We start from the raw sequence: 27,567 nt of genomic DNA on the forward strand, positions 1-27,567 counted from the left end.
AGTGTGGGACTGGTACAACCTTCCCACATGGATACTCTCCTAGGTTGATGTTAATAATATTATTGTGGCTCCACGGTGTTATGAGACTGAGCTGCTTGTAGAATTTGAAGGTCACGTTGAGCCTTTGAGCTTAGTTTGCAAGTAGCAATGTATTAAGGCTCAAGCACATTGGCTAGAGGTCTTGCATTATTTAAGCTGTTGGGTTGCTTCAGCAGGCCTTCAGCCAGGACCTCAGTCAAGACAGCAGAATAAAACAAAACAAAACAAAGCTATGTTACAAACAAAACACTATCTTACACGTCTCCAACCCTCTAACGATCTTGAATTTGCTTTCTATCTTTATGGATTTACCTCTTCTGGATATTTCAGGTAAATGAAATCATATAATATGTGATCTTTTGTACCTGGCTTCTTTTAGCATAATGCTTCAAGGTTTGCCCATGTTGTGACATACAGCAGTATTTCATTTCTTTTTATGGCTGAATAATATTCCATGGTGTGGATGTATTACATTTTGTTTAGTCATTCATCAGTTGAGGGGCACTAGATTGTTTCACCTTTGTCTGTTCTGAACAGTGCTGCTATGAACATTTACGTACAAGGGTTTTTTTGTTTGTTTTTTAACATCAGTTTTCAATTATTTGGGGGTATATACCTTGGAGTGGAGTTGCTAAAGCATATGGTAATTCTGTTTTACTTTTTGAGGAAACACCAAACTGTTTTCCACAGTGGCTCTACCATTTTACATTCCCACCAGCATAGTACAATGGTTCAAGTTTCTCCACATCCTCACCCAAACTGGTTATTTTACACTTTATTTTTAACTTTATCCTAATGGGTATGATGTTAAGCATCCATCTTTTCATGTGTTTGCTGCCCATTTCTATGTCTTTTGGAGATATGTCGACTCGAGTCTTTTGCCCATTTTTAAATGGGTTGTTTGTCTTTTCTGGTTGTTGAATTATAAAAGTTCTTTATACATTCTGGATACTACACCTTTTGTAATATATAATTTGCAACATTTTCTCTCATTCTGTAGGTTGTCTTTTTACTTTTATGGTAGTGTACTGTGATGCACAAAAGGTTTTAATTTTGATGAAGTCCAATTTCTCTATTTTTTCTTATGTCGCTTATGCTTTTAGTGTCATATCTAAAAAAACCATTTCCAAATTCAAGGTGATGAAGATTTACCCCTAAGTTTTCTTTTAAGAGTTTTATAGTTTTAGCTCTTACATGTAGAATTATGATCCATTTTTAATTAACCCGTGTATGTGCTGGGAAGTAGGGGTCTTAACTTTACTCTTTTGAATGCATGTGGGTATCCAATGTCCCAGCACCATTTGTTGAAGAGACTACTCTTTCCCCACAAATGGTCTTGGCACCCTTGTCAAAAGCAGTTAACCACAGATAAATGGGTTTATTTCTGCAATCTCAATTTGACTCTCTACTTTTCTGTATTTATGCAAATGCCACTTTTTTTTTGCTTCCTGCAGCTTTGTACTAAGTTTTAAAATCAGAAAGTGTCAGTTCTCTAAGGTGTCCTTCCTTTCCAAGACTGTTTTGGCTTTTTGGGATCCCGTGCAATTCCGTATGAATATTAGAACAGCCTTTTCGATTTCTGCAAAAAGATCTTGAGACTCTGTCAGATATTGCGTTTAATCTGAAGATAGCTTTGGGTACCATTGATATCTTAACAATATTAAGTCAAATCCGTGAACACGGATTATCTTTCTATTTATTTAGGTCTAATTTAATTTATTTCAGCAAAATATTATAGCTTTTAGTGAACAAGTCTTGCACTTTATTGATTAAGTTTATTCCTACTTTATCATTTTTAATGGCATTAAGTAGAACTGTTTTCTTAATTTCATTTTTGGATTGTTCAAAACTAGTATATGAAAATACAACTGAGTTTTGTGTGTTGAGCTTGCATCCTCCAACTTTACTAAACTTATTTATTAGCTCTAATAGTTTGTTTTGTGAATTCTTCATGATTTTCTATATATAAGATCATGTCCTCTGCAAATAGAGATAATTTTACTTCTTCCTTTACAATCTGGATGCCTTTTATTTATTTTTCTTGCCTATCTGCTTTATTAAAAGTCCATTGATTTAAATGTTAATCTCATCCAAAAAACTGCTTCACAGAAACATCTATAATAATGTCTGGTCAAATACTTGGGCATCCTGGTCCAGCCAAGTTGACGCAAAAAATTAATCATCACGGTGACTCTGATAAGCTCTACGCAAAGGTTGCTATTTTCTTGATCTGCTAGAATGCATTTTCATATTTTCCTCCCATTACCAAGCATGGTCTTCCAGCTGCTCAACAACCCCGCTACCCCTGACTCAGAAATGCCTATGTCCACTATCAGGGAAAAACACACTAAAATAATAAAGGGATACCAATTCACACACCTATTGACAAACTTTAAAGTATGACAATAAAAATGTTGACAAAAATGTGAGGTGGATCAGTTAGGACTGGGTTTGGCTATAGCAGAAATAAGTCAAATAAACAAGATTATAGTTTATTTTTCTCTCCCAGAAATAGATACAAGGTATATTCTGCCTTTCTATTCAGCCATTCTGGATCTGGCTTCCATTCCCAAGGTTGCTTTGTGCTAAAAAATCGAATCAGAGCTGCAGCTATCATATCTGGGTTGCTGTAAGTTTAGGAGATGGCTAAGGGTGCTACTTCTGACTGAGTCAGTCCATTTCAAGAAGCTTTCCTTAAAAAAACCCCTATATAACTCCTACCTACATCTCATTAGAAATACCATGAGTAAAGGCAATTTGGGAGATGACTTTTAGCCTGACACATTGCCAGCCAACTAAATAAGGGGGCTACTATTAAGAAAAAATGATACTACTAGAATTCTTGTCCACAGTGGAGAAATGGGACGTCTCCAGCACTGCTACTACTTTAGGAATATAAGCTGTCAGAGACACTTTGGAGAGCAATGTGATTTTATCTAATGAAGTTGAAAATGTATATAACCCATGACTCAGTAGATACTCCACTAGATATACAGCCAAGAAAAATTCACACGCACATAGAGAGGAACATGATCATGGCTGCTTACTGTTTACAGTCAAATCAGCATTGTAGCCAAATACTGGAAAAAAGGCAGATGACCAAGAGAAAATGGTAAATAATAAATTGTGAGATATCTATTTGATGGAAGATGGCAAATAAAAAGAATGAACTAAATCTGTATGTATCAATAGTAGCTTGATCATGAAAATAAGGTCAGATTAAAAAATAAGTTGCAGGGCTTCCCTGGTGGCACAGTGGTTAAGAATCCGCATGCCAATGCAGGGGACACGGGTTCAATCACTGGTCCGGGAAGATCACACATGCCCGGCATAACTAAGCCCGTGTGCCACAACTACTGAGCCTGCGCTCTAGAGCCCGCAAGCCACAACTACTGAAGCCTATGCACCACAACTACTGAAGGCCACGCACCTAGAGCCCGTGCTCAAGAACAAGAGAAGCCACCACAATGAGAAGCCTGCGCACTTCAACAAAGAGTAGCCTCCACTCGCTGCAATGAGAGAAAGCCCATGAGCAGCAATGAAGACCCAACGCAGCCAAAAATAAATAAATAAATAAATAAAAAGATAAATTTATTAAAAAAAAGTTACAGAAAGTTATACAATGTTTAATAATATTAAAAACAATACTATGCAGTGTGCATATATACATACAGTATGTATAAAATTATTCAAATTTTACCTAGAAACAGAAGTTCATGATGACGTTATCTCTGGAGAATGAGGGCGGAAAATGGAACAAATATAGGAGACATTTAATGACTTAATTAATTAACTTTAAATGATCAAGAACAAACATGATACAAAGTTAAATTTGTTCATTTAGTGGCCGTTAAAATAATTTTTCTATAATATGATCTCACAATAGGAGAGTTAAATGTTAATCATTAACAAGATTTTTCATGTCAGTTACATACTTTCATCAACAATGAAATTGATGACATTCTTTCTCAGTTTGATTTACGGCTTCAAATAATACCATATTGTGTTAAATCTCCAAAATCATATTAGTAGACTACTAAATATTATTAATATTCCTAAGTTTAAAAGTATGGGAAAAGTTTAAATGAATATTAATCAACTGTACTGTGTATCACTTGATAATTCCTTTAGAAAATAAATAGGTAAATTTTCAATGAGAATGAACCCTTGAAAGATATGTTAACTTCTTATAGTTGAAATTTTTATAACTAAGAAACAATCTGTAAAATGCAAAGCCATTCATTTATTCCTTTACCTCAAATTTTTTCTGATAATATTCCTTCAGAGCGACAAGTTCCTGGTCTCGCTTTGCAAGCAGTAGAGGGCGATGTTTAATCATGTAGTCTATGTCTGCTTGAAGCTTTGCATTAGCTTCTTCTAATTTCTCCTTTTCCTCCTCCAAAGGTTTTAGTCGATGAGTTTTATCTTCAAGGTGCCATCGTAGTTCTACAATATCTCTCAAATAGGCCTCGTGTTCTAGACATATGATGATAAGATTAAAAAAATCAAATTTTAAAACAAAAGCTCCAGAAGGACATCTTTATTTGATAATAAATATGAAATATTTTAGTTTCAGAAATCACTTATCTGTGAATCTTACTAAATCTAAAATAAGTTACTTTTTTTATTTTTATTTTTTGGCCATGCCGTGTGGCATGCAGGATCCTAGTTCCCCGACCAGGAATGGAACCTGTGCCCCCTGCAGTGGAAGCGTGGAGTCTTAATCACTAGACTGCCAGGTAAGTCCCTAAAATAAGTTATTTTTGTATTGCACTAAAAATATACTGCTTGCTTCACTCACCATCAAAGGGATTAAACTATATAAAAATCACCGGAAAATTATAAATATAACTCATATAAAATTAATATACGAAATAAAGTTTATCCACGAAAATAAAGATTATGTTGAAAACAGAATACTCTCACAACAGTAAAATTAAAACAAATTAAAATGCACAGATCTAGTGATAAACCTGAGTTGTGCAAGGCCTATAGGAAGAAAATGACAAAATGCTATCAAACGATAGAAAAGAGAATGTGAATAAATGGATAAAAATTTTCTGTTCTGTATAAAAATATCTGAAGTAATAAATATGGAAAATTCCCTCAAATAAAATAAAAATAAATTAAATTAAACATAAATTATAAATTAAATTAAATGTCAATTAACAGACTAGGACAATTTTAGAGAAACTATATAAAATATTTCCTCCTTATATTGTTAAATTTCTAAGGTTAGCCTAACCTTGAACTCTTGGAATAAAATTAGTTGGCTAGCTTGGGGCTTTTTTCATCTTTTTAAAAATAAACTTATTGGTGGGTTTTGCTATTGTATTCACTGAAGATACTTTGCATATGTACTCGTGATTTGGGCTTATAATTTTCCATATTTGTACTGTCCTTGTCTAATTTGCTTTATAATTTATGTTAGCTTCTTATATCAGTTGTAGTTTCTTTTATTTCTGTTCTCTATGATCTTGTGGAAGTTTGAAATTGCATGTAAAGTTCTATTGCCCTAGTTATGTATGTATATATGTACATATTTTGCAGGGAAGGATTTTTAGTTATTAAGTCAAAGACGTATATGTATATTTTGGTTATCTATTTATTCATCAATCCATTTTTCCTGTGAATTTATCCAGTTCATCAAAATTTCAATAATATTCTAAGAGATTTGTTCTGAATATCTTCCTTATTATTAATCACTGCTACATTTTTAGATACCATTTTCATTTCTAATTGGATTTATTCATATATTTTCTCTGTGTTCTTGATTAATTTTGCCATTGGTTTTCCATTTTTTTTATTATTCTTTTTTTATTGATCAACATGTAGTTCTGCATATCTTTGGAATTATATATATTTCATTATTTAACAATTTTGTAATTGGTTTTCTGTTTTTTCCTTTGTATGTATTTTACTTTTATTTTTCTAAATTCTGAAGTCATATATTTCAATAACTATGAATCCATCTTCTTTTCTGATATTATAAAAGCTATTTATTTTCCTTTAAATAATAATTTAGCTTTTTTCACTCATGTGAAGATAATTTTAGTAAGATTTAATGATACAGTTCTAAATGTTTTCTAATTTCTTGAATTTGTGCAATGTTTGACACCATCCACTTTTACTTTGTTTATCCTAATTAGACAGTAGCATTTTTTTTTTTTTTTTTTTTTTTTTTTTGCGGTACACGGGCTTCTCACTGTTGTGGCCTCTCCCGTTGCGGAGCACAGGCTCCGGACCCGCAGGCTCAGCGGCCATGGCTCACAGGCCTAGCCGCTCCGCGGCATGTGGGATCTTCCCAGATCGGGGCACGAACCCACGTCCCCTGCATCGGCAGGCGGACTCTCAACCACTGTGTCACCAGGGAAGCCTGACAGTAGCATTTTTGTTTTAAAAAGTCAGTCACCATCTTGTTAAGTATTACCATCATTATCTCCATTCTGATCTTCTATTAGATATTCATCATACTTTCTCATGTTATACTCTGTGCTTTTTTTATACTCTATGCTTTTAAATATTTTATTTATATTTTCCTTCTCCTTGTGTACCTGCGATGCATTCCATGCAAATTCTTCCAAGTTTACAGATATTACTTTTCTCTTCCTTAGTCTAACAAACCATTTAACCAACCACTGAGTTATTAATTTTGAACGATATATTTTTAATTTCTAGGAAGTCTTTTTTATTTCCACTTTTGCTTTCTTTTAAAAATAGTCTCTTAGTCCTTGTTTTTATTTTCAAACTTCTCTTTTTATTTCTTGAAACATAGTAAACATACTCATTTTATAATCTCATGTTCAATATCTGAAAACTTTTTGAGTAAGGTTCTGCTGTCTGCTTTTACCAACTCACACTCATTGAATCTGCATCTTTGTGTTTTATGATATTTGATATGAGCTATTTTTTATCTTGAAACTCTATCTGAGAAAGTCCCCTGATATCTAGATTGAATTTTCAATCTTCCAGAAAAAAATCTGTCTTTGCTCCTGATGATGCCTAGCTTTACTACCAACCCACAGAACATTTAAATGACATTCTCCACTGTGTATTTTCAGGTACACAGAAAGCAGGAATTTCAGTCACAAATCCATTTGGATCAGTACATTAAGAATTCTTGGAATATTGTTTGCTTTCCTCTGCTAAGTGAAACAAGCAACTCTCTTTACTATTCAATCTGAGCAATAGGTTTATTCATGATTCACACTTAAGCTGGGGATGGAAACCTTTGGAATCCTCAGCTTCATGTAATGACTTCTTATTGGACTTGTCATTTGGGTGAGCCTTAGGCTTTCTCCCCAGTCTCCTATACCAAACAGATATATCAAAATGGGAACCAAAGGATATTAGGGTTTCAGGAATTTCACCTAACACATTTACAGACACTGCACCTAACAAAAGAAGAATACACATTAATTTCAACCACACACAGAATATTCTCCAAGATAGATAAAATACTAGGCAATTTTTATTGTAAGTAATTTTAATGTGATTGAAATGTTTCTAAACACAAAAAATTAAATTAGAAATCGACAAAAAAAATTGGGGAAAAATTTTGAAAAATCCCCAAATATTTGCAAATTAAATAGCCACTTCTAAATAAATAATAGGTCCAAAAAGAAATCACAAAAGAATTTTAAAAATATTTTTTACCTAATTAAAAATAAACTCACAGCATATGAACATTTATGAAATGCAACTAACACAGTTCTTAAAAGTAAATTCAGTTCTTAAATACCTATTCTAGAAAAGAAGGTATCAAAAAAATAATCAAGGTTTCTACTTCATGTAAAGAGAAATAGTAGGTTAAATTATTCCCAAAGCAAGCATGAGAAAGGGAATCAGAGAAGAAATCAATTATATCAAAGCTGAAAAACAATAGAGAAATCAAGAAAAGCAAAAATTGACTTTTTTAAAAGATCAACAAAATTGATGTAACTTTTGGTAGACCAAGAAAAATACAGAGAGAAAGTACAAATTACCAAAATCAAGAATGAAAGAAATGTCATCTCTACTGCTATTATAGAAATTAAAATTATAAGAGAATTTTAGGAACAAGATTAGGCCAGCAAATAAGACAACTAAAATGAAATGGACAAATTCCTTAGAAGACACAAATTATCAAAACTGACTCAAGAAGACAGAGAAAAGAGACCCAAAACCATTAAATAAACTGAATTAGCTATTAAAAATATGTTGACAACTTTGGACTTAGATGCCATGAATAGAATACTCATTAACTGGACCCTGGGTAGAAAAAGAATGACTTCAGAGAAATAAAAAAGCCAAACTTGAAACTTATGAAGATTTATATATCAAACTCAAGCTAAGAAATTAGTATGGTCTAATTTACTAGTCAAGAACCAATAAAACTTCTAGGATCCTAACAGAGGCAAAAAAGCAGTCAAAGGATTACTGACTTCCATAGAAAACATAATACAAACAGAGGAAAATGAGTTCACTATAAAATATGTAGAAACCACAGAGGAAACAACTCAGTATCAGGGAGAGTCATCAGAAGCAAGCTATGACAGACCAAACTGTTGTTCACTACCCTCCCCCTTGGATTAAAGATAGTTTCTTGTCACACTCATTTGTGATTCAGACATGGTACTTATTTTGACTAAAGGATGTGAGTAACAGTGAGAGTATGCCAGTTTTGAGCTAACATCTTGAGGGGCATCCTATCTTTTTACTCACTATGCTGTACCCTCCTGACTTGCCATGTGAAAACCATGGCCCTTGGAGTTGCTAGCCAGTGAGGATGAGAGAAACATGAACCTCACCTGAACCCAACACCGTCTTGAGTCAAGCCCATTAGATCTGAAGCCTGAAGAAATTCTCCCTAGCCAACACACAGACCCATGAGTGGAAAAAAAAAATTATTATTGTTGTAAGCAACTGAGTTCCAAAGTGACTTGTTACAAATAATTGTTGTAGTAATAGCTGATTAATTCACATGACAAAACAATGTCAAAAAAAATCAGAATATTTAACATTCTATTAACTACTCAGATCTTCCTCCATAGCAAAGGCACTCTTGTGAGCATTTATATGGGACACAATTATCTTCATATCCCATCCTTTTGAAACGTTAATCCCCAAAACTCTCATAGACTTCCTTTCACCCGTTTTACATTCATGTTCTTTCTAAGTCCCTGACCACTATGCAATCCCTTTTGCCACTTCCCATCTATACCTCAGGCCATTTCTTCTTCAAGGTGATTTTGCCTCCACCTTTTCCATACTGAGATTGTAATACAGTAGCTCCCCAAATTATATCAACATACCATTCAAACCTTTCATAAACCAGGGCTGTGATTGTTTTTCTCTCCCATTAGATGGTCATAAGGAAGTACGTGGAGCCATAAATGTAAGTTAAGGAAAAGACAGGGAATTTACAGAAGCAGGAACAATGGGAGTACCAGGGGAATCTGAATCATTAGTTTATTTGTGCCTTCAGATGTTGCTTGGGTATAATATATGTATTCTTATTTTATAAAGTAACATTGCTATGCACATCCAATTTTAAAATTTATAGGTTCATACAGCACCTAATTCATGATGAAAAACTTATTTCTGGTTATCTTTTTTGGTACGGAAAAGAAGAGGCATTTACTCGATTATTAGATGCCTATTGAGTGCCAAGGGCTGTCATTTGGGAAAGGGGTGCAGTGACCAAGCAGAAAGGAAAGTAGTCAGAGGTACAATACCTCAGCCTTACTCTTCTCCATCATTTCCCATGGTCTCTTGCCCCTGATTTCCATTGGCTGAACCCAGAAGGAGGACAGAGTGCAAAAGATATCTTTTATGCAGTCTATTATAAATCAGCCTCATGGGCCACAAAACAAAAGTCACAAGTATGGGTGAGGTAGTTAGGGGGATGGATGGATCTGGAGGAGGAACCACAAGACATCTAGAAAGTAAATTTCCGTAAAGTTACACCCCCAAATTACCAAAATTTTTACACACATTGTACTTAATGGTAAGGCTGTTATGGAAATTAGAAGTTTTTCCTGTCACGTATGCTAGAGACTTCGAGAATCTAAACAGACTGTAAAAATAAATAAATTTATAGTTTTTAAACAAATTCAAAATATTTAGAGATTATATCCTAAATATAACAATATAATTGCAGCATATTCCTGAAAGCACATAAACTTTTCAGTAATATGTTACAAACAGAAGGCACTTAAGAAATACACAGTGATAATAAAGGTAAATTTCATTGCATACGTTAGCTACTTAAATAAAATAAAGCAGATGAACATAAATTTCAGTTTTTTAAGTAGAATCTTTACTAATACTGAATAAAAGGCAACTCAAAACAATAAATTATAAGCAACAGCAAGGATATACATCATTGTTCAAAATGCATTTATTAGGCTCCTAGAATATGCAGGCATGTATCTCAATTTTATTTTGGTAAATCCTTAAGTAGAACTCCATATAGACCCCAAACTATAATATCTAAGCATTCTTATAAAGGGTATATGAGATTACATATAAATTAATTGGCAAAAAATTAAAGAAAATCAGCCCTCAACATTGACTTTCATTTTCTTGGGGTGGGGGTTAATTTATGTTTATTTATTTATTTTTTATAATTTTTTATTGGAGTACAGTTGATTTACAATGTTGTGTTAGTTTCAGGTATACAGCAAAGTGAATCAGTTATACATATACATATATCTATTCTTTTTTGGATTCTTTTCCCATATAGGCCATTACAGGGTATTGAGTAGAGTTCCCCGTGCTATACAGTAGGTCCTTATTAGTTATGTTTTATATATAGTAGTGTATATGTCAATCCCAATCTTCCAATTTATCCCTCCCCTACCCCCGACTTTTCTACTACTATTGACAAGGAAGGGCCTCTAAAACAATTAGGAAAATGGCAGATGGCTCTCTGTGGATGTGAATATGAATCCACTCAACAATCTACTGGGATCCCGATGACTATTCTGACCCTAGTGCAGCCTCAGTTGCCTCTAAAACACCAATATATATGTATGTATGTACACACTTATAAATTATATACCTATGCTATTACATTAGTAGCATATGTACATCACAAATCCTATTCAAAAACCTTATGAATTAGAGCAAACTCACTCCAAGCCCGAATGAATTATTTATTTTTATAAACAGCTGTTGACACCAAATATTTTATAAAATACATTACTTTAAATGTGGGTAGAAAAAGGTCTACTGTTACCTGAGTTTTGCATAATTTTTATATAGTTAGTTCTTCAGTAAAGGGTGACAGAGCATAAACAAAGGTTGAATAAAATTTAGTCCCAGCCTAGGCTCTGGGCCCATTTCCTGTTTCTTGAGCTCTGAGCTCCAGAAGGGAGTGAACAAAGGGAGAGTTTAAGCTGTGAGCTTCATATTACTTTAAAAGGTGGAAACAGGCATTAAACCTACATTTAATTTCTTTTATTAAAAGAACATAATTGAGGAACCATCTCATCTTTTCTTGCAGCTCCCTGAAATGTGTACACTATACTTGGGAGACTACAGCTTTAGAAGATTTATAACATTATAATAAAGGTATGTGTATGGGTGGAGTCTGACATAATTTTAATTAATGGCTATTGTACCAGAATAATAATTAATAGCATCCTTTTTTCTCTCAAAGGTGTTTTGGCTTAAATCACGGGTTATATGGGAACCCTAATATAACCCATTTCTAAAGCATGTGAAACCTGAATTAAAATTGTTACCCTATGATAACATAAAAAGCTTCCAGCCTCAGGTAGGATCAGGTAGTCTGGCATGCTTGATGAACACGGTATTTGGAAATGAAAAATCCAACACCTTTAGACTGTTTAATACTTGACCACAGGTCCTCATTCTGTAATCTAAGAGACAGAGTTGCCTTTTTAAACATGTGTTACCTGCATGACTCTTGGAAACATCCTAAATTTCTTTGCTTGCTAGAGGTTCCCAAAGCAAATTTACTATTGAATTCTCAAAAGAAGATGCATATAAGTTCCTAAAATATCACTTAGAATTCTCTCATTTTCCGAGATTTAAAGATGTGGCTGATGCCACCAACTGGCAATCACTTTAAATTTCTAAATTTCTAGTGACTGAAATATTGTAGTCATTATGGGAAATATGTACCAAATGTTTGCATGACCCTTGGGTACCACAAGTTCAATGGCATTTCCAACAAACACCAAATGACAGCAGGTCCAGGTTTGCTCAGTGCAGCCCCAATTTATGTCTGTAAACTCAGCATTATTATTAATAGTATCTTTCAAATACGCACTGGTTTGCATGCAGAATAATATGGTCACTCTAAACAGAGGTAATTTTTTAATTCAGAGCTTCAATTAATCATCCACGTCTCTCCAACAAAGTAAATGGCAATATGAAAAATCCTTATTATTACCTTTCTGCACAGCTAATGGGATTTCTTGATGTTTCCAGATTGACCAAGAATCAATTTGCATGCTAATTCTTTTCTTTGTTGATTTTTGTTGTTTTAAAGCTTCTTCAGCTTCTGCACGATCAGTTTCTAGACTTTTAATGAGCTGGATGGCCTCTGATAGCAATCTTTCCATTTCCTGCTTTAATTCTGGACACTTTTCATCTTAAAAGAGAAACATGTATTCACATTGGTTAATGAATCAGCCAATAAGCTGGATGGCGGGAACAGGGGTACTAGCTGTGTTGTCATCTTTTTAATATTTATATATTTACTATGAGAATTGTAGAAAAGTGAATTAGCCTTTTAAAGACAGTTTTATTATAATACAATCATAACATTAATTATAACCTTTGAAGACAGATTTTGAAATAAATATTTTATAAAATAATTAGAATAGCTAAGTCTCAACAAATATCTTCATGCACATTTTTTTTCTGAGGGAAAAACACATGTTCTATTCACAAGCTGGATTATAGAGCTTTATTTTGAAATTATGCTTGTGTTTCCTCCCATTCTATGGGAAAAGCAAACCATAATGCTTTATCTAATATTTATCTAATATTTATCTGATAAATACTGAAAATCCTCAGAGGTTCCTAGAAACAAGACACTTTATGTTCTTTACCTTATCAGATAACAACATCCCTAGTTAGCCTTGCCAGAAAATTCATCGTCATTTCCAAATTGTATTTAGTCAGTTACAATACAAATTAACTTCCTTATGAGAGATATTTGTGATTCTTGGTTCACAGCTCTGGAATGATATGGTTTAATATTAACAAAATGATTAACATGGGTATTCATTCATCTATTTATGCAAGAAATGGGTAGAGAGCCTGTTATGTTCTACGCAGTATGCTCTCTCCCTGGAGGTAGATCAGTAAGAAAGATGGATATGCGTCCCATTCTGGTGAGATTTATACTTGTGAACATTGGCTTTTGCCAAAATGTGACATGACAAGAAGACATAAACAAACACAAAGTGCCAAGAAAGGCAAAGCCTCCAAAGAGCTGGGGCTGGAGGTAAAACACTGAAACTGGATCAAGAAGAAAGGTGGCTGACAGATCTTTGTTTTATTTTACTTTTGGACAATAAAGACATTAATTTTCCATTGGAAAATGGAAAGTTTTGTGTATAACTTAAGGTGTCTCCAATTCATTCTATTTAATATCTCTCTGAATTTTTTTCCAGAATACCATCTCAATTAGTTTTACTGTTTCATATGGAGTGAGCAACCACCTGCATTTTTTATTAGCATAAACACTTAATTACCACAAATCTTCCTCATCCTGATACTGTCTTGTGTTTTAGAGTCAAATATACATGTTTATAATAAACATAATTGTAGTTTATTTAACTGTTACTGTGACCATTAATACATTGATATTTTCTCCTAGAATTTTTCATTTGAAAAATTAAGAAGTAATGAATCAGGTTTTCATTTTCATTATGAATGGAAAATAGTAAAAACAGAGTCTCACTATGAATGCCAGCATTAAATGACAAAATATTCATGCTTCTAAAAAGTCCTAAGTTTATTGGTTATCCTTCTCTAAAGGAAGGTGTTCAACAAATTTTTGTGGCAAACGTAGGAGGAAGTGTTTAATGTCAAGGATATAGTCAAATATGTTGAAGTAATTTTAACACAAATTTTATACCAGTATATAAATTATTATACATTTACATTTGGAAATTTTGACAATAATATTAGTCTTAATTTATATATATAGAAGGGCTGTGATGTCCAATATGGTAGCCATGAACCACATGTAACTAATTTACATTTAAATGTAAGTTAAAGTTAAACTTAAAAATTAAATTTCTCAGTCTCACTAGCCATATTTTAAGTGCTCAACTGCTGTATGTGGCTAGTAGCTAACCTATTGGACAGTGAGACATAGAACACTTCTATTATCACAGAAAGTCCTATGGGACAGCACTGAATTACAGTTACATTCTTGAGAAGTGGGCAGGGATAATTATATACTCAGGACCTAGAGCAGTATACAGTACAGTACAGTAATGAATAAATATTTGTTGGATAAATATTTAATCAAACAATACAGAGACTCTTTCCTCTATTAGTCACTCATAAGGATTACAAAACTCTTATACATGATTCTTGTGAAAATGAGAAATGTATAAATGAAAAGCCAATGAGCTTTTAAATATAATTATACTTTTCTAGTATGAGGTACAACTTTACCTCTCAGTTCTTCTGGTATGACCTCTTTCACTGGTGTAGCAACACTCAGGTCTTCTTTCAGCTCTTTTGTGAAAGAAGTTCTTCTGCTCCTTTATAATGGGAAAGAAGCAATCAATTAATAAAGGAAAGTTGTACTTAAAGTTAGTAAAACAAATTTTAGGTGATGTTTTATTATTGAATTTTAAATATTTGTGGTGAAACTTACTATACATATTAATGGTACTATAAAAGAGATGAACATAGCAAAATTCTAATAGGAAATGGGTTTTATACTTCATGGTAAATTAAGAGAAATTTAAAATTTGTTACAAATGACTTGAAATTTTTTGAGGGGATAGTAAAGCAATACTGTTTTAATGATATCAGTCTTTTCTAGAGAGTGTTGCTATAAAAAAAAGAGTTTACTGAAAATAATTTGAGAGTTATTTCTCTAATTTCAGTTTAACAGTTTCTGGGGAGACAATATAAAATGCAAGGAGTAAAAATACTATTTCATATTTGATGTCATTAAGGTTTTAGAAAACTGTCCAAATTAAAATGTTGTATTTTTTCTAAAGACTCTTTCTAGCTAAAGTTCTATATATTCAATAATGAATTATTTCTCATTATCAGTATTCTTCTGGTCCAATTCTTGAATTCTAGACTAATTTTCACTGTACTGAAGAAGAAGTACGTTTCAGGAAGTTTCATTTTATCCATGTTGTAGCATGTATCAGAACCTCATTACTTTTTATGGTTGAATAATATTCCACTGTACAGATATACCACTCTTCATTTATCTATGAGTCCACTGAAGGATTTCAGGTTGTTTCTACCTTTTGGCTATTGTAAATACTAATGATACAAATATTTGTACACAAGTTTTTTTTTTGAACACCTGTTTTAAAATCTTTTGTGTATATACATCAGAGTGAAATTGCTGGGTCATATGGTAATTCTAGGTTTAACTTTTTGAGGAACCACCAAACTGTTTTGCATAGTGGCTGAACCATTTTACATTCCCACCAGCACTGCACGAGAGTTCCAATGTTCAACAGAAGTGGCAAGATATGGGCATCCTTGTCTTATTCCTGATCTTAGGTTGGAAACTTTCTGTCTACACCATTAAGTGTAATGTCAGTCAAGAGTTTCTCATAAATGTCCTTTACCATGTTTTGGAAATTCCCTTCCCATTCTAGTTTTTGAGTGTTTTCATTATGAAAAGGTGTTGGATTTTGCCACATGCTTTCCACATCAATTGAGATGTTCACACGAGTTCCCCCCACCTCCTTTTATTACTGTGATACATTACATTGATTGGTTTTTGTATTCTGAACCACTCTCACATTCCTGGGATAAATCTTACTTGGTCATGATATATAATTCTATTAATATGTTGCTGGATTCATGCTGCTGATATTTTGTTGAGAATTTTTGCATCTATATTCAAAGTGATTGGTCTACATTTCCTTTTCTTGTGATGTCTTTATCTGGCTTTAGTATCAGGGTACTTCTGACCTCATAGAATGGGTTACAAAGTTTTTCCTTCTCTTCTATTTTTTGAAAGAGTTTGAGAAGCAATGCTATTGATTCTTCTTTCAACGTTTAGTAGAATTCACCAGTGAAGCCATCTGGTCCTGGGCTTTTCTTTGGTTGGGTGATTTTACTGATTCAATCTCTTTACTCATTACAGACCTGTTCAGATTTTCTACTTCTTCCTGAGTCAGCTTTGATAGTTTGTTTCTAAAGAATGTGTTTATTTCATCTTGGCTATCTAATTTGTTGTTCATAGTATTATCAACTGTTCATTGTATTATCTTATATCTTTATTTATGCAAGATCTATAGTAATGTCCCCAATTTTTTAATGAATTTTTTAAGTCTTCTCTTTTTTTGTCAGTCTAAACGTCTGTTAATTTGTTTGATCTTCTCAAAGAAACAACTTTTGTTTTCATTTATACTATTTATTGGTTTCTTTTTACTTGTATTTCATTTATCTGTGTTCTAGTGTTTATTATTTCATTTCTTTTGCTAGTTTTAGCACACTCATTCTTTTCTAGTTCTGTAAGCTATAGAGTTAGGTTATTGGATTTGGAATCTTCTTTTTAATGTAATCATTTATGGCTATACATTTCCCTCTGGGAATTTCTTTTACTTCATCTCATAAGTTTTGGTACCACGTGTTTTCATTTTCATTCATCTCAAATTATTTTCTAATATCTCCTGTGATTACAAATTGACTCACTGGGTTTTTTAGAGCATGCTGTCTAATTTATACACATATCTGAATTTTCCAGGTTTCCTTCTGTTATTGATTTCTAGTTTCATTGAATTGGGTCAGAGAAGGTACTTTGGATGAATTTAATCTTTTTAATTTTTTGAGATTTTTAAATGTGGCTCAATAATGTTCAGTCTATCCTGAATAATGTTCAATGTGAATGTGAAAAAAATGTGATTTCTACTGTTGCTGTATGGACAGTACTATATAAGTCAGTTAGGCCTAGATGGTTTTAGTGCCGTGCAAGTCTAATTCCTTATTGATCTTTTTGGTTCTTTTATCCATTATTGAAAGTAGGGGTACTGAATTCTCAAACTTATTATAGAACTGTCTACTTCTTTCACTTCTGTCAGTTTATTGCATGCTTTTGAGGTTATGTTTTTAGGTATGTATAGGCTTATAATTTTTATGTCTTCTTGATGGTGTGACCCTTTTATCAAGATATCAAGTATTCTTTGTCTCTTGAATATGTTTTGACTTAAAGTCTATTTTGTGTTATATTAGTATAGCCACTCAAGCTCTCTTCTGGTTACCATTTTCCTGGAATATATTTTTCATCCTTTCATTTTCAACCTACCTGTGTCTTTGGACATCAAATGAGTCTCTTATAAACAACATGTAGTTGGAGAATGTATTCTTATCCATTCTACCACTCTCTACCTTTTGATAGGAGAGTTTAATCCATTTTCATGAAAAGTAATTACTGATAAGAAAGGACTTACTTCTGTCATTCTGCTATTTGTTTTCTATATTATCTTTTTATTCTTTAATTTCTCCATAACTCCCTTCTTTTGTGGTTAGTTGATTTTATTGTTTTAGTCTCCCTCTATTGGATTTCTGTGTTTTTTATTTGTTTGTTTTATTAGAGTTTTTCTTAGTGGTTCCTTGGAGATTAGATGTTACAACTAACATCTTAATTTCACAAAAAATAAGTTTGAATTAAAATCAATGTATTTTCAATAGTATTAAAAATTCTGTTCCTTTACAGATCTGCTCTTCCCTTTATGTTGTCATTTTCACAAATTAGACATTTATACATTGTGTACCCGTTAATATAGATTTACAATTATTGTTTTATCTATTTAATTTTAATTAGATAGAAAAACAAAATAGATACATAATAAAAATGCAATTATACTACTTTTTGTATTTATCTTTATAGCTACCTTTACTTTTGGTATTCCTTCATATGGCTGCAAGTTACTGTCTAGCGTCCTTTCATTCTGCCTGAAGGGACTACCTATAGGATTTCTGATAGAATAGGTCTGATAATGTGTGGAGCCCCTCAGTTTTTGTTTATCTAGGAATATATTAAATTCTCCTTTATTTTTGAAGAACACTTATGCAGGATTCAGAGTTTTTGCCTGACAAGTTGTTTTCTTCCAGCATTTTACATATGTCAATCCACTGCCTTCTGTCCTCCATAATTTCTGATGAGAAAATGACTTATAATTTTATTGAAAATCCCTTGTACATGATGAGTAGCTTCTCTCTTGCTACTTTCAAGATGCTTACTACCTTTGTCCCAGGCTTTCAACGGTTTTACTCTGATATGTTTTAGTGTGGCTCTCTGAGTTTAACCTGCTTGGAGTTCACTGAATTTAGTGGAAGTACAGATTCATTTCTTCCATCAAACTTGGGGAGTTTTTAACCAATGTTTCTTTAAATATTCTTTCACGCCCTTTTTCTCTCCCGTCACTCTTGGACTGCCATTATGCGTATGTTTGTATTCTTGATGGTGTCCCTTGGTCTTCCAAGCTCTGTTCATTTTTCTTCATTATTTTGTGCTTCTGTTTCTCAGCCTGAATAATCTCAATTGAACTATATTCAAATTCAGTGATTCTCTCTTCTGCCTGCTCAAATCTGTTGATGAACATCTCTAATTTTTCGTTTCAGTTATTGTACCTCTTAGCTCCAGAATGTCTTATTTGATTCTTTCTCATAATTTCTATTTCTTTATTGATATTCTATATTTGTTGAGACATTACTCTCCTGGTTTTGTTGGGGTTTTTGTCCATAGTTTACTTTATCTCTTTGAGGATACTTAAGACAGTTGACTTAAAGTCTTTGTTCAATAAGCACAATGTCTAGGCTTCCTCAGAGCCAGTTTCCTTCATTTCTTTTTTCCCCTTGTTAATGGGGCAAATTTTCTTTTATTCTTTCCCTGCCTCATAATTTCTGTAAAAATGCAGAAATTTTGAGTATTTTAATGTGATATGGATATAAAATTACCCTCCCTCTACTGGGTTTATTTTTGCTGTTTGTGGTAGGTTTTTATTTGCTTAGTGATTCTCCTAAACACTTACTGTAATATCTGTATTCTTTTTCACTTGTGGCCATTGAAGTGTTTCATTAGCTTACTGGTGAACTTGAGTTTTGTTCAACTTACCTTAAATACCTGGGGCCCAAAAAAACAAAAAGGAAAAAAGGAAAAATATACACTCCCAATCTTAGCAGACTGGCTCTGAGTTGGAGTACTCTATTTAATGTTTATCCAGGCTGCTTACAACTCTGCCTCTACCTTCAATTCTTACCTGTGCAGATACTAAAGGCTAGACAGAGGTAAAAGATTAAGTTTTCTTGGTCCTTCCTGAGCATGTGTCCAACACTGTTCATATGTGTGCACTTTTTAATTCCGTAGTATATATGAGAGCATTGAAAAACCCTATTCCCCCATGTATCTCTTTTCCCAAACTCTTCATTCCCAGGCATTTTGATCTTTTCAATGCTTATTCTGACTAATCCACAGCCTCAGACATTGGTGGCAAATATATGACTTCAAATACTTTCAGCAAACACTGCCTGGAAGTGGTTCTAGCTCTGTGATTGCTCTTAGTCAGGAAAAAACAAAGACAGTCCTTTGTGCTGGTCCTTCAGGGAGTCATCAGACTTATCAAAACACTGAACCATAATTCTTTGAGAATAAGGTCCATACTGTTCCTTCTGGCACTAGCAATCTGCACCACAAGTCAGGCTATTTGCTTCAAGGCCACAACTGATCTGAGGGCTGGGGGATGGCAAGTGGGCAATTTAGCCACAGTCCTTCCTTCATGCAATGTAGTAACTCTTTCTTCCTTAACTTTTTCCCTTGTCGTTGTAAGTTTTGGACTAGATTCCACATTTCTGCAGAAGTTGATTCTCATCAAGTTTTGCCAACTTTACAGTTGTTTTTGTGGTAGGACAGAGCCCTGGAAATCCCTATTCTGCCATTTCCAGAGACATCCTAATTCTTATATTTTTAAAAATAAATTTTAATATCTAATATAAAAATTTTGCTTTCAATTTCCCTTTTATTTTGAAATAAACTCATCTACAGCAGATTAATCTACAAAATTGGAATATAAAAAAATATAAAAGCACAAAAGGTTCTTACCGTTCTTCCAAAGTCATTTCAAACTGTCAAAATAAAAGATCTCAATAAAAAATCAAATTTTTAACATCTTAAAAACAATAGTACAGCAGGTTCTTATTAGTTATCCATTTTATACATATTAGTGTACATATGTCAATCCCAATCTCCCAATTCATCATACCACCACCTCCCAACTAATAAGAACCTGCTGCATAAAAAAATAAATTAAATAAAATTCACAAAAAAAAGACAGTAGTAAATTTAACTCACACCTAAACTCACTGACAAAATTACAAATACTCTACTTCACATTCCCCATTATATTTTTGTCAAATTATACTCTATTGTTTCCACAACAGCTATATACTTACCTTAGCTAGTCCTTTTATTATTACTCCCACCTAATTGTTCTCATCTTTTATCTGTTTCTAAATTTTACCTTTACATCAAGGGTCACTTCAAATGCCATTTATTCCTAAAAGACTTTCCACAGAATCGTAAGTACATGATATTTAATATATTACCAAAAAGTGGAAAACACATAATTACATGTAAGTTCACAAATATTTAGTTTTTCAGAGTAATATCCCTCTTCTGGACTATAAACTCCTTGGTAGGAGTCATGTTCTACAGATATATTCTAACACTACCTTGGGCTCCAAGGGGCACAAATTAACAAAAACACAAGGAGTATACAGTCAGAATGTTGTGCGTTTCATAGACAATCTCCAATTCAAGAATTTAAATTGAAGATACATAATTACTTTTCCCCAATTCCCATATCATACTAAAATTTCTTGGAAAAAATATATGGGTATGTCAATAAAATCATTGGAACGTATATTTGAGAAGAATTCCCAGAAACAGAGTAATCAGATGAGACTGATAGTGAAAACAGAGCAAAGAAAAGTATAACTCAGAAGAGACAAGTGGAGACCATTTCAGGGGAGGTAAAAGGCTTCTGTGTGGAACTCACGAGAAATTCCCAGTATGTGAGAATAACCAGGTGATAGGCAAAGCAAATAATTAAAGGGCTGCCTGTGATGAGATGGGCCAGTCCAGTCTTACTGCTTTCTATCCCAAGAATCCAGAATACATGGCTGAGAAGTTACCCTCTAGTCATTGCCATGAGAAGAATTCTCTAACCACACTGGAGATCTGCCTAAGATGGAAAGACTATCTAAGAATACAAGTTATGGTTCTAGAGAGAAACAAAACAGGGCCTACATAACTAGCAGAATCTTACATAAACCCAAACAGGTGAGTGAGGAAAAATAAAAGCAGATTTATCAATGAGGGAAAAGATTCTAAGGGGCTACAAACTCAAAAGTAAGTTTATTAAGGCAAAAGAAAGGCCCACAACTTTCTTGCCTAAGCATATTACCTCCTACTTACAAAGAGCCTGAGTAAAATTTTTAAACACTGCATAAAACCCTTGATGTAAGCAGACCGTGACAGCCTCTAAAAAGCAAACAAATAATAACTGCAACAAAAACCAACAAAAACTTATGCTAGCAATGGGTAATCAGTCTGGTCCATTATTTATAGATACAAGGACAAAAAAGAGTATCCAAATATTTGAGGAAAGATTATAGTATGAAAAATAAGAAAATTTATACTGAATATACTAATAAATTCCAGGCATATATATCTTTTCTTTACAATACTAAAAAAGAGAAAAATGAAATTTAGCATGAGTGTTATTATCCAAATATAAAATAGGCTAAAATAAGTAATAATTTTATTACCCATATACATGAGTTTAGTTTATTATAAAATTTCCATTTCAAATTAAAATGGAGATGGACAATCAATGAATAATATTAGGATAATTCAAATAATTAAGAATAAAGTATCATATCTGCCTCATACAATAAAAAAATAAATTTCAGATGGTTAAAGAAACTTAATGTAAAAAAAAGGATTAGAAGTAATTAAAAATCTTAATAATCTTAATATGAGGAAGAATTTTAAAAACATTACAAAAATCCCAGAATTTGTCAGATAACAGATCGGTCTACATACTAATGTCTCTATGAAAAAGCTACCATAAGTAAGTTAAAAGTATAGTACAGGCAGAATAACAATTTACAACTAATACAAAAGATAAGAGATATCTATCAATATTTCTATAAATATGTAAGAAATAACAATACAAGAAAAAAATTGGGAAAACTACATGAACAACAATTAACAGAAAATTAATGCAAATGGGCAGAAAGGATAAGATGTTCTACTTATATGTGACACTTGATCTATCCATATATTTATCTATATCTATAGACACAGTTATATACTCACAGATATACATTAAATGAATACTATATATACAAATATGTTACAAAACCAGTATTTTAGCATGAGATTTTTGTCAATTTGCCCATTTTCCCCATTACCTCCTACTCAGTTCTCTCTTCTAAACAGATTTTGGTATTTGCTATACTGCCGGAATTTTCTTGGGCCAATAGTATAAGAGACTCAATGGAATCTTAAAAAAAAACCCTGGAGAGGGCTTCCCTGGTGGTGCAGTGGTTGAGAATCTGCCTGCCAATGCAGGAGACACAGGTTCGAGCTCTGGTCTGGGAAGATCCCACATGCCGCGGAGCAACTAAGCCCGTGCGCCACAACTACTGAGCCTGCGCGTCTGGAGCCTGTGCTCCTCCACAAGAGAGGCTGCGATAGTGAGAGGACCACGCACCGCGATGAAGAGTGGCCCCCGTTTGCCGCAACTAGAGAAAGCCCTCGCACAGAAACGAAGACCCAACACAGCCAAAAATAAATTCATTCATTCATTAAAAAAAAAAAAAAGAATGGGCAACCTCCATTTAAAAAAAAAAACAAAAAACCCTGGAGAGACTAAATTCACCTGCATAAGGAAAAAACCGATGAATGCAATTGATTGAAATCTCAACGGGTGTTTGCATGTAACATAACAAGCTTATTCTAAAGTTTATATGTAGCAAGAATAGTCAAAGTTTAAAAAAGGAAAAAAAGAGGGAACTACTGTATCAAGTATCAAAACATATTATGAAGCATGTAAATTAGTAAAATGAGGTATTATCATAGAAAGATAAAATTAACCAGTGGAACAAAGAAGCCAGAAATAAATATACTCATATATAAAACCTTGATATATGATTGATGTGATATAGCTGATTTCTAAGAAATGACTGGATTTTGCAATAAAATTGATGTTGATAAAAATAATTTTCCATATTTTTACAAATGAAAATACCTACCTATTCCATTCTCTCACACACAAAATAAATTCACATTGTTAAACAATTAAATCTCAAGTAAAAAACTTCAAAATTTTAAAATAAAGGAAAAATTTTGTATGAAATAGTGAAAAGATTTCTTAAACAAGTTCCAAAACACTTAAAATAAAGGGAAAATGATAAATTTAAGTACATTAAAATTAAGAACTTGTTTTTAATAAAAGATAACATAAAAAGACAAGTCAAATGAGAGATTATATTTAAAACCTACACAACAAACTAAAGATAATCATTTATTCCTACAAGTCAACAAGAAATTACAAATAAAGCAGAAAGAAAATGGCAAATGATAAACAGGCAGAGAAGAGAATGAACATTTGATGAGTATATTAATAGATGCTAAACTAATTAATAATTGGGAAAAATGACATCACTTGATTATGGAAACTCAAGAGTCCTACATAAAGCAGATACCTGTAATCAGGCTAATTTATGTGATACTAGTTCTAAGAAGCCATTTGAAGCTGAAGTATCACAGGCAAGGAAACTGGTTAAGAGATATTTTAATGTACTGTGACATAACTGTCCCAAATTTTAAAGTGAATAATGCTTAATTGAGTAATGCTTAATTAATATTCTGTTTGATCCTCTTTATAGCACATTTTCTATGATATAGAAAATGATGTACTTTATAATGATAGAAACATGCTACCTAAATTTTTAGAAACAGAGTTATATTTGGTACAGAGAAATATATTAAGATGAAAAAATTACCCTCGCAACATTTATTTTTAAAGATTTTTTTATATAGTCCATTTTTTGAAGACTTTATTGAATTTGTTACAATATTCCTTCTGTTTTATGTTTTGTTTTTTTGGCCACGAAGCATGTGGGATCTTAGCTCCCTGAGCAGGGATCGAACCCACACCCCCTGCACTGGAAGGTAGTCTTAACCACTGGATTACCAGGGAAGCCCTGACCCTCACAACAATTTTTAGAGGTAAGTGATAAAGCAATAAAGAAAAATTATTTTTATCGGTTTTTGATCTGATGGTAGAAGGCAAAATTTCAGGTACCTAGTAATCAAATTATCAGGATACTTAAATGGTTCACATAGGGAAGGCCTACAATACCAGAGGAAAATTTGAGTTTTCCATGTATAGCTTCCTATCTGAAATATTTAGATAAGTCTTAGAAATCTCTCAAAGTCACTTTAAATTATTGTTAATAAAATTTCTGTTATTATTAAGCTTAGAATATTACTTATTACCATAAATACTTGAGATATTTAGAAATATTGATTATGACTTATAATCAATTTTATCCAACTAACCACAAAATCCTATGCATTTCCTATTTCTGTCTCTTTCAAAGAGCAAAGAAAAACAAAAGGGGGGGATTAAAAATGTCAAATTGGACATACTTTAAATATGTATGATATTAAGAGTCATCAAATTATGGGTGAAATAAAATACTTTATTTACTTATAGCTCTGAACCACATTGCCCACAAACTCCTGCTTGATACATGTAACATTCTAACTGACCCTGATTTTTTAACTCCATATTTATATTGGAAATTATTACCAAATATTTTGAATATTTAAATGCTATTTAAGTTCTTGAGACAAAGAAAGTATTCATAAAACTTTCTAAATATTTTCTACTCAAAAAAATTAACTTCATGTTGGGAATCTCCCTTTTACTGTAAAATATTTGTAGATGTGAGTACTAACGCTGAATACTATCTCCCACAACTGTGACCTACTTTCATCTGAAAAGACTACTCATACCTTTAAACTCACAGTCAATAGGGGGTTTCCTATAACTACCTTATTCAAAAGTCCAAATCATCTTGAAAGCATAGACAATATTTATCAAACAACATGCCAAATTTTTTTTAAACTTAAGAACAAGTACATCCTTCCCATGCATTTAAAAGCATGTGCAAAACCTGACATAATTTTTAAAAAATCATTCCTGAATCCACTCATTCAGAAGTACTTAATGCCTATAATATGCCAGGTTTTAGTAGGTACTATGGTTAGTGGTGAATTATAAATAGACTTTAACTTTCTAGATCTTACAATCACATAGGACAGAGATATGAAGAAACAAAATACACTGTGCTAATTTGGTCAGTAAGATGTCATATGAGATTCAAGGGAAGACAGCTATCCAAAGCTTTGGAGGGCAAAGGTAGTTTGTGGGAAGAAATGAGGGTTAAACAGAGATGAGAGAAGATGCATGGGTTAAGGTCCAGGGTTAAGAGAGTTAATCAAAGTTAAAATAGAGTATATGAAGGGACATGAAGCTTAAGAGTAAATATTATTTTATAAAGGACTTTTATATCATGCCAAGGAATATGAAATAAGCACGTGACATAAGACATTCAGAGGAGGGTATTAGGCAGATTACTGGCAACAATACATTTAAAAAAGAGAAGGCATGTGGCCTATTTTATGGAAGAAGGAAGGGAGGAGGAAATGACTAAAGCAGAGGTACCAGTGAGGGGCTCTTACAGTAACACTGGCAAAAATGAGAATGGCCTGAATGAAGACCCTACAGTATAGATGGGAAGAACTGTCTGCATTTGAGACACATTCTAGAGGTGGAATCAAAACACATTAGTAGGAGACTGGTTCAACGTGGTGGAGTACAAGAACGTGCGCTCACTCCCTCTCGCAAGAGCACTGGAATCACAACTAACTGCTGAACAATCATTGACAGGAAGATACTGGAACTCACCAAAAAAAGATATTCCACATTCAAAGACAAAGGAGAAGCCACAATGAGATGGTAGAGGGGCACAATGACAATAAAATCAAATCCCATAACCATTGGGTGGGTATCTCACAAACTGGAGAACAATTATACCACAAAAGTCCACCCACTGGAGTGAAGGTTCTGAGCCCCACATTAGGCTTCCCAACCTGGGGGTCCGGCAACGAGAGGAGGAATTTCCAGAGAATCAGACATTGAAGGCTAGCAGGGTTTGACTGCAAGACTTCGAAAGGACTGGGGGAAACAGAGACTCCACTCTTGAAGTACACACACAAAGTAGTGTGTGCATCAGGACCCAGGGGGAAGGAGCAGTGACCCCATAGGAGACTGAACCAGACCCACCTGCTAGTGTTGGAGGGTCTCCTGCAGAAACGGGGGCATCTGTGGCTCACCGCAGGGACAAGGACACTGGCAGCAGAAGTTCTGGAAGTACTCTTTAGCATGAGCCCTCCCAGGGTCCACCACTAGCCCCACCAAAAGAGCCTGGTAGGCTCCAGTGCTGAGTTGCCTCAGGCCAAACAACCAGCAGGGAGGGAACTCAGCCCCGCCCATCAGAGGACAAGCAGATTAAAGTTTTACTGAGCTCTGCCCACCAGAGCAACACTCAGCTCTACCCACCACCAGTCCCTCCCATCAGGAAGCTTGCACTAGCCTCTTAGATAGCCTCATCCACCAGAGGGCAGACAGCAGAAGCAAGAAGAACTACAATCCTGCAGCCTGTGTAACAAAAACCACATTCAAAGAAAGATAGACAAAATGAAAAGGCAGAGGACTATGTACCAGATGAAGGAACAAGATAAAACCTGAACTAAATGAAGTGGAGATAGGCAGCCTTCCCGAAAAATAATTCAGAAAAATGATAGTGAAAATGATCCAGGGTCTCGGAAAAAGAATGGAGGCAAAGATCAAGAAGATGCAAGAAATGTTTAACAAAGACATAGAAGAATTACAGAACAAACACCTAAACGAATTAAAGAACAAACAAACAGAGATGAACAATACAGTAACTAAAATGAAAAATACACTAGAAGGAATCAATAGTGGAATAACTGTGGCAGAAGAACAGGTAAGTAACCTGGAAGACAAAATGGTGGAATTCACTGCCACGGAACAGAATAAAAAAAAAGAATGAAAAGAAATGGGGCTTCCCTGCTGGCACAGTGGTTGAGAGTCCGCCTGCCAATGCAGGGGACGCGGGTTCGTGCCCCGGTCCGGGAAGATGCCATGGAGCGGCTGGGCCCGTAAGCCATGGCTGCTGAACCTGCAGGTC

General features: G+C 33.6%; 1 protein-coding gene across 1 annotated transcript in view; it reads right to left on the reverse strand.

Moving 5' to 3' along the window:
• Window positions 1–27,567, reverse strand: part of CCDC178 (coiled-coil domain containing 178) — a gene marked incomplete at both ends in the record, with an annotated part of 388,897 nt that overhangs the window by 339,682 nt on the left and 21,648 nt on the right. The window contains 5 exons of the mRNA XM_079718176.1: window positions 4,295–4,515; window positions 12,443–12,643; window positions 14,689–14,777; window positions 19,334–19,342; window positions 20,318–20,340. Of these exons, the coding sequence (XP_079574302.1) occupies window positions 4,295–4,515; window positions 12,443–12,643; window positions 14,689–14,777; window positions 19,334–19,342; window positions 20,318–20,340 (543 nt within the window). The remainder of the gene's footprint in view (window positions 1–4,294; window positions 4,516–12,442; window positions 12,644–14,688; window positions 14,778–19,333; window positions 19,343–20,317; window positions 20,341–27,567) is intronic.

This window comes from Hyperoodon ampullatus (assembly GCF_949752795.1).
Source record: "Hyperoodon ampullatus genome assembly, chromosome: 13".
NCBI classification, from domain to species: domain Eukaryota; kingdom Metazoa; phylum Chordata; class Mammalia; order Artiodactyla; family Ziphiidae; genus Hyperoodon; species Hyperoodon ampullatus.